The sequence below is a fragment of the Octopus sinensis genome, unplaced genomic scaffold, assembly GCF_006345805.1.
Source record: "Octopus sinensis unplaced genomic scaffold, ASM634580v1 Contig02042, whole genome shotgun sequence".
Lineage (NCBI taxonomy): Eukaryota > Metazoa > Mollusca > Cephalopoda > Octopoda > Octopodidae > Octopus > Octopus sinensis.
The window spans coordinates 410,269-425,184 of NW_021825323.1; the positions used below are offsets into that span (position 1 = coordinate 410,269).

At 35.8% G+C, this 14,916-nt stretch overlaps 2 protein-coding genes across 2 annotated transcripts; both read left to right on the forward strand.

Annotated features, from left to right (window-relative positions):
• Positions 1-5,159: 5,159 nt before the first annotated feature.
• LOC115227163 (tigger transposable element-derived protein 6-like) lies at positions 5,160-5,594 on the forward strand. The gene has a single exon (XM_029798076.1). The coding sequence runs from the start codon at positions 5,160-5,162 to the stop codon at positions 5,592-5,594; it is 435 nt and encodes a 144-aa protein (XP_029653936.1).
• A 71-nt stretch (positions 5,595-5,665) lies between these two features.
• On the forward strand, positions 5,666-6,028 carry LOC115227164 (tigger transposable element-derived protein 6-like). The gene has a single exon (XM_029798077.1). It carries the CDS (start codon positions 5,666-5,668, stop codon positions 6,026-6,028), a length of 363 nt encoding a protein of 120 aa, XP_029653937.1.
• The last annotated feature ends 8,888 nt before the right edge of the window (positions 6,029-14,916 follow it).

The window sequence follows — 14,916 nt, forward strand, 5'->3', positions numbered from 1 at the left end:
GGAATCTTCTCTTCTTCCATTTTCCTCCGTTTTTCAGCCCGCCTTTCTTTGCATTCTTTTTCCATTGTCGCCCTCCGTTCCATATATTTAGCATATCTGGATTGCTGACCGACATTTGTACCTTTTTTGGTTTTCAACGTCTCTGACTCGACGGCCGTTGAGGTTGCGACATGACTCTTCGTTGGAGGATCGACTCATTCTCAAGCCCACTGCTCTCAGCATGTTTCCGAATCCACCCTTTCCACCCAATTGACGAATGTGGAGTGTATATCTCTTGTCTATAACAGGAATTGTATCGGTTTTTATGTATGATGAGTTGGATGTTAAGTAGTATTCTTTGTCGGATAGTTTCTAAGGAATTTATTGGCTTAGTAAAATACTATATAGTCTGACAAATGATGTTTAATGCTTTTTTCTGGATTTATTCCAATAAAGACTTCTTTTTGGTTTATTTTAATAACAAACGTATTCATTGGTTCATCCATAATATGATAGTTCTGTAGGTATCACAAGGAACTCGATCCTATAATATTTATTCTAATTAATATAATAAATTATTTTAGAGTATATTTATAAAATAATTAATCAAATAACTAACATTTATGTAACATGTCAGTTTTTGAACACTTAGTCAGCAAGAGGCGATGGACTGCACCATCCCTGACATTTGCTGAGCCAGAAAAGAGAAAAAAAAGAAGAAGGAGGTTTGTGAATTGGCATCTTTTGTTCACTTCCGAAGCTCAATACTTAGTTAAACAATTAGTTAGTGAATTAATTTTTTTCTATAAAGAGAATGTAAATATCAATTCCGTAGATTCAAACCATAATTACTATACATATAAGATCACTTTTATACTACTCAACAACAGATTAAAGAATAACGAAAAAAATGTCAAATTAAGGTTATTAGTAACTATGGTAATGTACCTCGATTAACTCGTTTTTTAGCTGCCATGAAGCAGGAAGCGGAAGTTTGCTGAGAATATCATCAAAATCAACTTTCTAGACTCTGAGTATTCACAAGATTACCGAAAAGAAAGGGTGTGTGATAATATCTTTAATTCCTCTGCATGAACTGCCAAGGCGTTTTTGGGGGTTTTTCTTTAACAGCTAAACTAAATCAGAAAATCTACTTTTTGCAATATATCACGTGTTGAAGTATCGATATTTTCGGGATATTCCGGTTCGGAATATAAAATTGCGTTTCTTATTTCATAGTAATCAGTCCCCAAAAATGGAAACTAAATATCAATAAGAAAATGAATAACCTTTTTAAATAACATGCGGTATAGACAAATGCCAAACATCCAGTAATCGATGGCTCTTGTATACCTCACCTTAGCGAAAATCTCAGGTGCACAATAATATATTGTTTTGATCATTCCAATCGTTTTATAACTCTTACTCATATTTAATTTGGCTTGTCCAAAGCCAGAAAGTTTAGGGTATCCATCTACGTCTAATAAAATGTTCTCCAGCATTATATTTCTGCTAAATTGTGAATATATGCTTGCCTGTGCATGATGTTGTTTTTGTGAATAAATTTAAGCCCCATCAATACGCACGCCGAGTAGAATTTGCATAATTCGATAGAAAAAGACTTTGAATATAAACGAGATCTTAAATCCCCTCCTCCTAGATACTCAAATACAATATGCGAATGTTTCTGGAATTTTTAGATAAATAGCAACCAAGGTATGAAAGTAAGCATGTATTTTCACTACGAATTCATTTTTTAATGTTTTGCCGACAATTAAAGAATAGATTTCATTGTTAAACATTTTAGAATTTGGGTCTATTATCAGGTTTCTTCGTTTTGACTTAATTACGTAAAGTTCCCCATCAATCTGGTTTTTGCAAATATAAATCTAAATGACAATTACAAAAATTGTTGAAATTGAAATATTAAATATATCTTACTTCTTTATTGATTCCTATGTCGAGAGGGCAGATTTTTGTGAAAATGCCGATATTTTCATTTCTAGTAAATTGTGTATGTTTTTCTATACCTTTCAAAAGTCGAATTCATAAATAATTTGCTAGAAATAATTTTTTGTGATTTGAAATGTTTTGATACTGGAGTGTAGGAGGAAATGAAAATTTTTAAATTCAGAAACGCATTTTTTTTATTTGCATCAGGATTTCTATAAGTGGTTTTCTGGAATATTAAAAAATGAGCAGCTGACCATTTGATTTTCGTTGTTTCTATTTAAATTTTCATTTTATAATAAATCTGAATTTTTGCTTACTAACATTTTTTCTCCAAATAATTAGTCATGATATTTTTTTGCAAAATCTTATTATTTTACATAAAATTTTCATTTTTATTTTTTAAATAGTAAATTCTAAAAGACGACGAGAGCCTCGGGAGAAGCAATGGCTGTTCCAAAGAAACCCCATAGCGATCATGAGAGGTAACGTTTTCTCGATCAGTAGCAGTTTTAGATCTAAACTACTTTAATCTGTTTTATATAACATTATCCTTGTACATTCTAATGTTTATGAGTTTTTAGTAAATTCAAAATAGTACGGAATAGAATTTTGTTTCTTTACGTGAACATTATAAAGTCAAGAAATGAAATATATAATTACGAAAATTAAATTATTTTATTAAAAAAATGTCGATAAAGTTATATAGTCTAACAATTTTTCATTTTCGATTTAAAACTATGGGAAAGCAGTATCACAAAATCCATGGTTTTCAGTCGATTGATATCCGATGGCGACCTGACCCAGTGGCTGGCACTGGGACATCCATATATTATAAAGACAATCTGATGGTGAGGGACTTGAAAATCGTCGAACAAAATTTGTGCGAACTGATTACATTAAAACTACTAACATTTCTTGGATGGATATCTGTAGGAGCTACAGTGCTGGTGGAAAAAAACCGGTTTTGCAGTTACTAAGTTTTTTTGGCAGATAGCATTCAATTTTCCAACTGAATTGAACTCTTTGGAGTTTATTAGATTTATAATTTTTTTGTTTATAAAAAATTTCATTAATCGTTTAAAATTTTGAAGATTCAAATTTTTGCGTGTGAATAAAAAACCAGTTTGATTTATTGAATGATATTTTATTTGTTGAATTTTAAGTTTTATAAGCAAATGTTAAAAGCAATAATTCAAGGAAAGATCCTTGCTCTTTTTGAGTTAAATTGAACGATAAAAGATATCGCAAAACATCTAAATACTTCAAAATCAACAATCGGAGATTTTTTTCGAAAATTCAAAAAATATGGAACTGCTGATAGAATTTCTGATTCCGGACGTCATAAAAAGCTTCAGAAAACAGACATTGAAATCCTATTACATCTTATTGAGTGCGATCCAAAAAAATTTTCTAACACGTTGAGAAATGAAATAAAACATTTAACTGGTAAGAGTGTCTGTAGAAAGACAATTGGAACTTATTGAAATTCAAATTTTCTCTTCGGAAGAGTATGTCAACGTAAACCGCTGCTTTCGAAGAAAAACATAATAAAAAGATGTGAATTGTCAAAAATTTTTATTCGGATGAACAATGATGCATGGAAAACTATTATTTTCTCTGATGAAGCATCTTTTCAGATTTTTCATAATAAAAAAAGGCAATACTGTTATTGAAAAAAAATTTCATGTTATGAATTGAGCCATATAACACCGACAGTAAAATTTGGTGGAGGTAGTGTTATGGTTTGGGGCTGTATCTTCTATCAAGGAGTTGGCAATTTAGTTTTTGTTAATGGAGCACTCAATTCCGCTAAATATATAAATGTCATAACGAATAATTTGTTTGTTTCGGCGCGAAAAATGGGACTAAATCAGTTCACTTTCCAACAAGACTTGGCTCTCTGTCATCAATCTGCGTTGACAACCAAGTTTTTTGAAGAAAATAAAGTTCCAATTCTTGATTGGGCTCTGCAATCTTCAGACATGAACCCAATGGAACATGTTTGGAGCATGATGAAGCAAAATTATTCATTAGATCCTGCAAAAAATTAACTTGATCTCGAAGTCAAATTAATGAAAATTTGGAACGAAATTCATTAATCGAGGATACCACACAACATACTAACTGTTGATTTTGTTAACTCTTTTTGTTAAAACCGGTTTTTTATTCACATGCTAAAATTCAAATTTTTTAAATTTTCGCCGATTATTGAAATTTTTAAAAGTAAAAAAAATTATACATATAATCAACTTCAAACTCTTTATTTCATTTGGAAAATTAATAGCTATAAGCTAAAAAAACTTAGTAACTGCAAAACCGGTTTTTTTCCACCAGCACTGTATATGTACTCCAAAGCAATGAAAAATTATCCAAATCTTATTGAAGAATTTTTCCAAAACAATGATAGAGGAATTCTAATAAGAGACCTTAACGCAAAACACACATCGTACGGATGTACTAATACAAATTCGGACGGTCATATACTCCTCAGATTATCGGAGTACTGCGGCTTTAGTGTTTTGACCTCACAAGAACCAAACCATTTCTCTTGTTATGGAGAGGATTGTATTGGAGTTTTCCTCGTATCGGCTGATCTTGTTCATCAATGCAGCATACCAAGAATTGAGATAAACATTGGTAGTGATCACCTACCTCAATCTTTATGTATGCGAACATTATCTACGATATGCGAAGATCTTTTCATCGGATATGATACGTCTCGGACAATCTGGTCTGATTTCAAGATATCAATGAAAATGCATTTGATACCGTATCCAATAGAAAACATCTCTTCGAATATACAAATTGAAAAACTTGATAAAATTTACAGAGAAACTATACTGGACTTTCTCCAAAAATCTTCAATCGGAAAATACAGTAGACTATCCATTTAACGAAAAAAAATTTAACGAAAATATTCATTTTACGAAAGTCAAAATATTTTTTACGTTTTTCCTTAGATAAATTCAAAAATAAAATTTTTTTTCTTTGTATTAGTGAATATTTAAATATATTTAACGAATATTTAAATAACGAAAATTAAAATTTTTGATAAAATTTTAAAATAATTTTTCCTCGCTATTTCTTTGTAGTAAACCATGTGTGCAAGGGTGAACAATATGAAGAAAAAAAGAAAAACTTATCAAATTCAACAAAAACTGGAAGTTATTGATTTCAAGAAAAATAATCCTGATGTTACTCAAGAAAATTTGGCTCAGCGGTTTAATATGCTTATTGGAGTGATCAATTCAACGTTGAAGAAAATGCAATTGTATGGATCAAGGCGTCACAAACAAAAAAAGAATATTACATTTAAAAGTTGTACTGATAAGATATATGAACCACTATATGCATGGATTCAGAACAAACGTTTCTGTAATCACACCATAACTAATGAAATGGTACGCAAAATGGCACTCAAAATTGCTCAACGATTTTATATTGAAAATTTCAAAGCATCTCACCCATGGATTTCACGCTTTAAGGAAGAGTATAAAATAAAAACACTCACGATTTCTGGAGAAGAACAATTAGTGGATCCCGTTTTGCTTATAGATTCATATGAACGCTTTGCAGCCATGTTAAAAAAATATGGATCGAAAAATTTTTACAACTGCGATGAAACTGCCCTTTTTTCAAATGTACTTCAAAAAAAACATTAGTTCTTGACTCCGAATCAAGGGCTTCAGGAAAATTTTTTAAAGAACGAATAACACTGTTATTATGCACAAATATGGAAGGAGATAAAGAGCATCCGTTGGTAATCGGAAAATTCAAAAATCCTCATGGTTTTAAAAATATTAATATGAATAATCTTGGGATTCAATATGCAAATAGCAATAAATCTTGGATGACCAGTTTAATTTTTAAAAACTGGGTTGAACGGTTAAATTCCAAAATGAGTGTGGAAAATAGAAAGATTTTGCTTCTTTTAGATAATGCGCCAGTTCACTATTTTGATGGCGAATTCAGTAATATCGAATTGTATTTTCTTCCTCCAAAGACAACATCTAAGATTCAACCAATTGATCAAGGGATTGTGCATTCATTTAAATCGTTGTATAAAAAAGGAATGACTAGAAATTTGAGTATGTGAACAAATATAGGAACATTGTCATATACAGATGAACTTACCAAATTCAAATTAGTGAATGCTCTACCTTTAATTATTGAGGCTTGGAACGAAGTCACAGTGGACACTATCAAAAATTGCTTTAACAAGGCATTAAATAATTGGGCGAAGATAGATGAAAAAATACTTGAAGAATCCACTGACGAAAAAGGTATTAAATTTAAATCACCTTACAATTAAAGATAATAAAAGTGAAATTATGATCGAGTTTCCTGTCTGTGCACCTGTCGTCTGCGAAGAAAACGCGTATCTTGATACAATACAATGTGAGGAAGAAAATGAGCATGAAGAAATAGATAGCACAAATGACAATCCCATTGGTTATGCAGATGCACTTAAATATTTGGAGAATATTGAAAAATATTTTTTGCAAGAATCTGGTGAACAAATTTGAGAAATATATTGGCAAAAATTAAAAAGAAGGAACCTAAAATTACCGATTACATGACACATTTTTAATTAAACAATTTTTTTCGTTAAATTCATTTAACGAATGCTCAATTTTCATTTTTGTTAAATGAATAGTCTACTGTACATCATGTCAAATACTAACAGAAAAACCCGGATAGACGAATCTTTGGGAAAACTTATAAAATGGAAGGGAAACCTTGAAAAAAAGCTAAGACGATGCAGTGACCCCATAGATCGTTTTCGTCTTCGGGATAAGATTCGTATCGTGAAAATAGAGATAAATGATGTCGCAAAAAAACATTCAGACCTTGCTTGGAAGAGTCAATGCTCAAAACTGAATAAGAAAAACCCTCATTTTTGGAAGGTTTTCAACAAACTAAGTAATATGGAGAACAAAAGAGAAGAGATCCGACTAAAAACAACTGAAGGAATAGCTATCCCGCTCGATGAAGCTCCCTCACATTTGCGAAGTCAACTGGCAAAAGTTCAAGAGGTGGATCCGATCGACATGATTCCGAAAGAATTTATATGCGAGGCACAGAGAAGTCTGCGAGCTAATTTGAGTTATACGGGACCACTGTGCAGAGACATAACGTTGGAAGAAACGTATGTCGCTATTATGAGCTGCAAAAACAATGCACCCGGCCATGAATACATTCCAATTACTGTATTCAAACATGCTCCAATTATTCTCATATGATACTTGACCGCACTATACAATGCAAGCTGGAGACTTGGATACGTACCGGACTCTTGGAAAAAGTCAATCGTACTTATGATTCCAAAGCATGAAAAAATGAAGGACCATGCAGAGAACTATAGGCCGATAAGCCTAATATGCTCCGTCTCTAAAATTATGGAACAATTGTTTTCATAAGACTTTCGAACTTCGTAGAGGAATCAGGTGCACTTGCAGCTGAGCAGTGGAGATTCCGAAGAAAAAGATCCTGTGGAGATTGTTTCGAAGAACTCGAGAAAGTCATCTCGCTTAGTCATGCTAACAATACAGCGACTATTGCTACCTGCCTCGATGTCTCAAAAGCTTTTGACAGCTTATGGCACCTGGGTCTCTTGGAAAGTGTCGCCAAAATCAAACCCGGGTCTAGAACGGTCAATTGGCTAAAGAGGTATTTATCAATGAGGAGGAAATACATACAATGCGGAAACCGTTTGTCGGAATCTGTCGATCTCAAAAGAGGGGTACCTCAAGACTCGGTCTTGAGCCCTCCGCTTTTTAATATTTACGTTGCTGATATTCCAAAACCGAAAGATCCTACCAGTCGTCTCATGATCTACCCGTCGACATACTAATAACGGATGCTTCGTGGAGAAAAGACATCTCGTGGAAAAAATTAAAAGGATACGTGACAAGAGTGGAAGAGTGGTGCATATCAAAAGGACTGACGCTCGCAAAAGAAAAGTGCACCGCCACTTGGACTGCAAAACAGGGAGCTAAACGAAAATCGCCGAGAAACCTCCATTGGTTTACAGTAACGAAGAACCTGAAATACCTTGGGGTTGAAGTTGGATCCAAGGGTTCTCACTTCAGATACATCGATTCGAGAAGAAGGAAATGCGCTCAAATTCTCAGGAGCATAATTCACTTCCACCTTTATCCGGAAACATTTTTATATGTTTATAAAACGTGCGTCGAACCATTGCTTACCTACGGGTTCGAGGGATGGTACCCTACTGCTGAGAGGGATAACATTATCGCTAAACTCGAAAAGGCGAGACGATATGCCATCCATTTGGCAAATGGACTCCAGCTGGACCAACCCATTCCTCAAGAGATGGAAGACGCGACGGAAACGGTTGGAAGTGTTCTTGCGAGAGCCTTTTCCTCTCAAATCTCGAATTAAAAAAAAGAGGGAAACAACGGAGAAGAGGCATATGTTTTCTCATTAACTTTCTCTCTCTTTTATCGGCTTTTCCGTTTTAATAAAAAAAATTCATTCATTTAAAAAATTTTTCATTTTCGATTTAAAACTAACACCTCACTTCTTACCCCCAGCAAATCCATTCACACTACTGAAATAAAGTTACGTCGTTTCGTGTTCTTGTCCGGTTTAGTGATTCCCCACACTTATTATAGAATTTTTCAAAGTTTTATTGAGTCCGTATAGCAAACAAACTGCAGAATCTTTTTCCATGTATATTGCGCCCTTTAAATGATTTCGTCCGTAACTTCCTGAGGTTTCAAAGGAATCGGGAAAACTTAAAAGCTTTCGGAATATACAGGTATTTCGGCCTCTTTTACTCTTTGAAATGAGCATTCCGGAGCCCGGATTGCTCCGAGTCTTGAATAGCATCGTCGCCAAAAAAGAGTCGATGCAGGTGGTATCTTAAACCAGGGACTTGTCTTACCAAAAGGAAAAGACGCCATCCCGTCAGAACGCTTGGCGTCGCTCCGGAAAAGGCCGACTTCCTCTAGAGTAGAAGGGAAACCAGTCGACTCCAGAGCCCCCCTGACAACAGCATTGAGTTGAATGTGGCAAGGAGTTCTACCGGCACCTCGTATACGAAAAGGCGTGCAAGCCTTTCGACAAAATTGTAGTCTCGCACCGGCAACAAGGGGATGACAGATGTCCAAGCGTAAAAGGATGTCAATCGGTAAGGATTTATCGTCCAGTACCAATCCCGTGCTGGGAATAGAAAGTGCTTTGGGGCAATTTCTTGTATGCAGCTGATAAGCGCAGTTTGATAAAACCAGTTGGATCTGGTCCGACTTTTAACTAAGTTTTCGTAATGTTTATGCAGAATATACTGTTTGCAGCCTCTTTAGACTGAACGAATCGCGAGGAAATCAAGGTCAAGTGAGCACCAAGTACGGCAGGCAGAAAAATATTCCGAGACTAATTTTTATTTCCTGGACTTTTGTTTAAAAGTAAATTAAGAATCATTTATCTGCTGAAAGAATTGTATGGATGTTCCCTTGAAAAATGAAAATCAAAATTTTTTGTCAGACTCATGATGATTTTCGTGGTTTACTTTTACAAAAAGTAATCTTTCTCCGGTTTCTGGATAAAGGCAGTGGGTAAGAGTTCAAGCGATTCAAGAGGTTTTTAATTAAAAAAATAATTATGAACTGTATATATTTTGTTCTAACAAAAAATGACTTACTCTTTTGGCGAGCTAAGTTCCTGCCAAGGACATTAATGAAGGCCGAGATACGTTTTCTGTGACTCCAAAATAAAAGTGTATTGATCGATTTATCACTCATAAATACATTTGCTTATAAGCAGCAAAAAACAAAATAGACGAAATGGCGTTTATATAAGCTTTTTTGACTAAGAAAGAATGGACTAAATGAGTTTAGCCAAAGAACACCCCAAGTACGCCACATGTGCAACCTGCCGAATGACTTAGATGGTTTTGGTAAATCCAAAACCCTTTGTCCAAGTCTAGCAATTAATATTAAATTTATTTTTTTGTTCCTTTTTTCAGGAAAATATTTTATTAATAAAGAAAGGACAAGAGAAAAATCGTCATTGGCAGATAGCCAAAGTATTGCCTCTGACTATGGCTATAGATATTCGTTCGGTTAAATACCGGTGCTCACACGAGTCGCCGGTAACCCTTTCGATTAGTGAGCCAATCCGCTGGAGTAGGGTCCTAGTAGAAGGCCCCTGTATTTCTGACGTCTCAACAGCCAGGGGGACAAACACTCTGGTATTCCCAATTCCAGCGTATTTCTCAGCCTTTCTCTTCTCAGCGCGTTCAGACGGGGCTCCCGGATTTTCGATACATAATTTGATATTCTGATTGGAAAAGGAGTTCACGCACGTGATGTCCCAACCAGACACTTTCCCCTCTGAAATGGAAATATGGTCATCCCATCGGGTCTTCTGCCGTCCTCTACGAAAATCCCTGCAGCTTCCAATTGTGTGTGGAATCCAGCAGTTCGGAGAGATCGACAGATGATCTGGTTCAGTTCGGAATGTCGTGAGGAACGTCCAATTCCGTTTCGACATGAGAGAGAGTGATATCCAAATTCGTCGGTCTACACGCCGCAGCAGCATTGGTGTTTTGCATAAACGCGTAGACCGAGGCGCAGACAGACTCCAATTCTTACGGCTTCATCATTAAGAAGGCAGCCAGTTGTATTACAAGGGTAACAGTTTAGCCAAGCGCCGCTTAAAGGCTGGCACCATGGTTTCCTTTAGTCATGAAAACGTATTGGCGTGGACTTTTGACGTCCATTCCGATTGGCAGGTCATATCAGACGGCAATGGCAGTCCCAGCTTTTCCCATACGGCGACGCAATCATCCACAGCAAATGATTTCCTCTGTTCGTTTATTTGAGAAAGAACAGTGTCGATCATATCTCTGGACGAGAGTACTGAGGAAAAATATGCGCCGTGCGCTAAGTCTGCCGGGGTGATCAAGCCGATCCCTCCAAGGGAAATTGGAAGAGTCGCCTGTCTTTACGACTGCATATCAAAGCTGACATTGAGGATGTCCTCAGTGCAAGCTCTCATGTACTCGGAATAGTCTTCGAGAAGATCTGTTTCCTCATAGCACTGTGCCGTCCTCAAAACGTATGTTAACTTTGGAATAGATAGACAGTTCCTCAATAAAAAGAGCCCAATTTGGCTATCCACACAACGTAATTTTTCAGAGAGAAGGGAAAATTCCGAAATTTTAGCCTTCATAACAGCTTTCAAAAATAGGAGATTCAAGAAAAATCAAGTCTTCTTTGAGGGGGAAAAAGCATCCAGGTAGCAGTTTGTCGAATTCGGTCATCCACTTCCGAAAGGAAAGTTGGTCCGTGTTGACATTCACAATTTCACATTTACCGCAGTTGAATTCAAGCCCCAGCGCTTCGAAATTAAACACAAGAGACTTCAGCGTTTCCAAGATGCCTTTGCAGTGGTGCAGTGGGGATTCCGACGAAAAAGATCCTGCGGAGATTGTTTTGGAGAACTCGAGAAAGTCATCTCGCTTAGTCTTGCAAACAATATGGCGACTATTGCTAACTGCCTCGATGTCTCAAAAGTTTTTGACAGCGTATGGCACCTGGGCCTCTTGGAAAGTGTCGGCAGAATCAAACCCGGGTCTAGAACGGTCAATTGGCTGAAAAGCTATCTATCCATGAGGAGGTCATACATACGATGCGGAATCCGTTTGTCGGAATCTGTCGATCCCAAAAGAGGGGTACCTCAAGGCTCTGTCTTGAGCCCTTTACTTTTTAATATTTACGTTGCTGATATTCCAAAACCGAAAGATCCTACCAGTCGTCTCATGATCTACGCGGACGACATACTAATAACGGATGCTTCGTGGATAAAATACATCTCGTGGGGGAAATTAAAAGGATACGTGACAAGAGTGGAAGAGTGGTGCATATCAAAAGGACCGACGCTCGCAAAAGAAAAGTGCACCGCCACTTGGATTGCAAAACAGGGAACTAAACGAAAACCGCCGAGAAACCTCTATGGGTTTACAGTAACGGAAAACCTGAAATACCTTGGGTTGAAGTTGGATTCAAGGGTTCTTACTTCAGATACATCGATTCGAAGAGAAGGAAATGCGCTCAAATTCTCAGGAGCATAATTCACTTCCACCTTTGTCCGGAAACATTTTTAATGCAAATGAAAAATTCCCCCAGCGGAGGGAAATTAGCAGACTATTTTCCTACCGTTAAATAAATTTGTTTTTAATATAATTCTGAAAATCTATAAAAAAATATTTATATAAATCTCTCACCTTTCTTCCGGTCTTAGCGTGGCGTTATGGGGTCCACCATGTCAGTTGGAACTTCCAATCGGATATGGAAACGCTCAGGAGGCACTTAATACCTACCGAAAAATAGGACTTCTAGAACTCTGACCCTGGGACATCGTCGTCTCAGGCCGATCATGTGGCAGGATCGAACCTTTCAGAAGGATCTCCCTCGCTTGGATCGGCGTTACGGGGATTATAATAATTAACTGGCTTTGGTCTATAAATAAATAAAAAGCAAATTTAAATTGTTAAACTGTGGATAAATTTAAAGAAAACGTCGAACCTCCATTTTTGGGGAAACCTCTGTTTTGAGGCATTTTTTAAATAGGTGCCCCAAATAGAGGTCATACTGTATTTACTAATTAGATCTACGTTTCTTAGAGAAAAGGACGGCGAAGACAGTCAAAATTGAATCATGTAAGAGTTGCTTAATGTCTTCAGTCCCCTCGACCACACAAGTCTCTCTGCTGCTTGGTTGTCCTGCTGGTCATCACATTAAAGGACAGTCCTTACTCAGAATGCACCATTTTGCAATACTTGGCAATGCCAGAGTCGAGTTGGTATAAGTTGCACAACTTTAAGTCGATTTACCACTTTTTATCATCCCCAACGTCTATTCATGTCTGCTTACTTGTATTTGATGACCTCTAGTTGGCGACTTTTATTTACTGTTTGTAAAAATTAAAAATAGTCGGACTTGAGTATTTTCTATTATAACGGTCATAATCGGGATAAGAATTTTGCTATCAAAAATAAAAAACCAATTTATTTCAAATCTATACTATGAAATCAGGCAAATGAATTGACTGAATTGACAGAAGACTGATTTTTATTTTAGATATAATATCTTAGAATATATATAAACGATGTTTAAGATCACCGAGAACTTGCCACATAACGGTGTCTTATAGAAAAAGTTTCTTTCACTATATTCAGAAATAATGGTCTGGCTATATTCGTTGTCAATTATCGAAGATTTGAGTTCTAATTGAAAGATAGCCACTGAATGACGTATTCTCGCGAGTTGTTGAAAGACTGGACACATAAAAATCTATTTTGGATGAAGATAGCGACATTGCGAGAACTGGCCAAATCCTTAGAAGATAGTTTAAGCACACTCACTTTCCGTAAACATAACTCGTTATTCTTCACCACCCGTAATGCACTTGATAATTCAGGATAAATAGAGACTGTCCTATCATACGGGGTAAAAAAATATTATAATATTTGTACATCTGTTTATCCAACAAGTCTTGTGTGTACCATTTTATTTGGTAAATGCTCAGTTTGCGTCCAGTTGAAAGTTTGTGAGCAATCTAAGGGTTACTCGTGGTTAATAAATTTTCTTTCCCTTTTCAGATAAGGAGTTAATTTCCGACATCCTAGCTTATAAACTAAAGCATTTATTTCAAATGAAACTAAATTGTTTTAAAATACTATGTCACAGGCGCTACCGGTTACCGAGCACTACATCAGGGGTTCTCAACCTTTTTAGCTCAAAAGCCAAATCGAGAATTAAGATTAGCTTCGCGGGCCGCACAAAAGATATTTTATATATTTTTATATTTTCCATTTTAGTAAATATTGATTCGCATAAATATGCAGATTCATATCTGCATTGTGTGTTATATTTTTGAATTTGTCTTGAGGAATTAATTCGTAAAAATTAATAATGGACGCATTTTTGAACAATGCCGCCAGTTCTATATCATGTTGTAAATTAATAAGTTCTAGTTGAAACTTTTCAGGCGCATCCTTAATTTCCACGCTGAATGGAGTTGCGAATATTTTCATTAAAGGAAGGAATTCTTTAAAATTCTAAAAATTAAATTTATATAAATGTACCCCAAAACGTGCTTCAAATTGATTAATGAAATCACCAATTATGGATATGTTTAACCTTAAAAATGAATAATTAAATTTAAACATTATTAAAAAATTAAAAAAGTTAGTTACTCTAGAGGGGCCGTAAAAAAATCCTGGGGGCCACATGCGGCCCCGGGGGCCGCATTTGAGAACCGCTGCACTACATGTTACCGAATGCTCGAATTTAACATTTTAAAAATTTTTTATAAAAATTAAACCATAATTTTCTTAGTTATTATATTTAAAATTAAGAAATATAGTATTTCAATATTTTTAAAAGGCGCAGAATTTGATAATTTTTTAAATAGATAATTTCGAATGCGTATTCTACAAAGTTTTCTTGGTGTCTCGCTGTTTTGTCAAAACTGTCCAAGAATATGATTAGGGCAAATTGTTTCTAGCACTTAAAAAAAAATTTTTAGCGCTAAATCTAGCATTTATAGAATATAGATAAAATAGAATAGAATAGCGTTTTATTGAGCGAAAAGAAAAACAAAAAGAAGAAATCATCGGCGGGGAGATGAAAAACAAGGCACCGAAGTGTCTCTTTCCATGCGTATCCCCAATACTAGTCATGTTTGACGACAATTCTCCAAGACCATCCGGATCGTGGGCACAGAGGATTCTTGTGAGTCTTTTAACCTTCCGTCAAGTTGTACTCCGTAAGCCAATTTCATAGCGAAACGTCTTGTCTTTTCCAACTGTTCGATCAGGTAGTCACTCTCCTCCGTACCGTACCAGCCCTCGTAGCCATATGTGAGGACTGGCTGCACACACGTTTTGTATATAGTAGATGTACGTCCGGATCCAGATGGAACCTGGTTAAGCTTTTGAGGATCCTCACACTC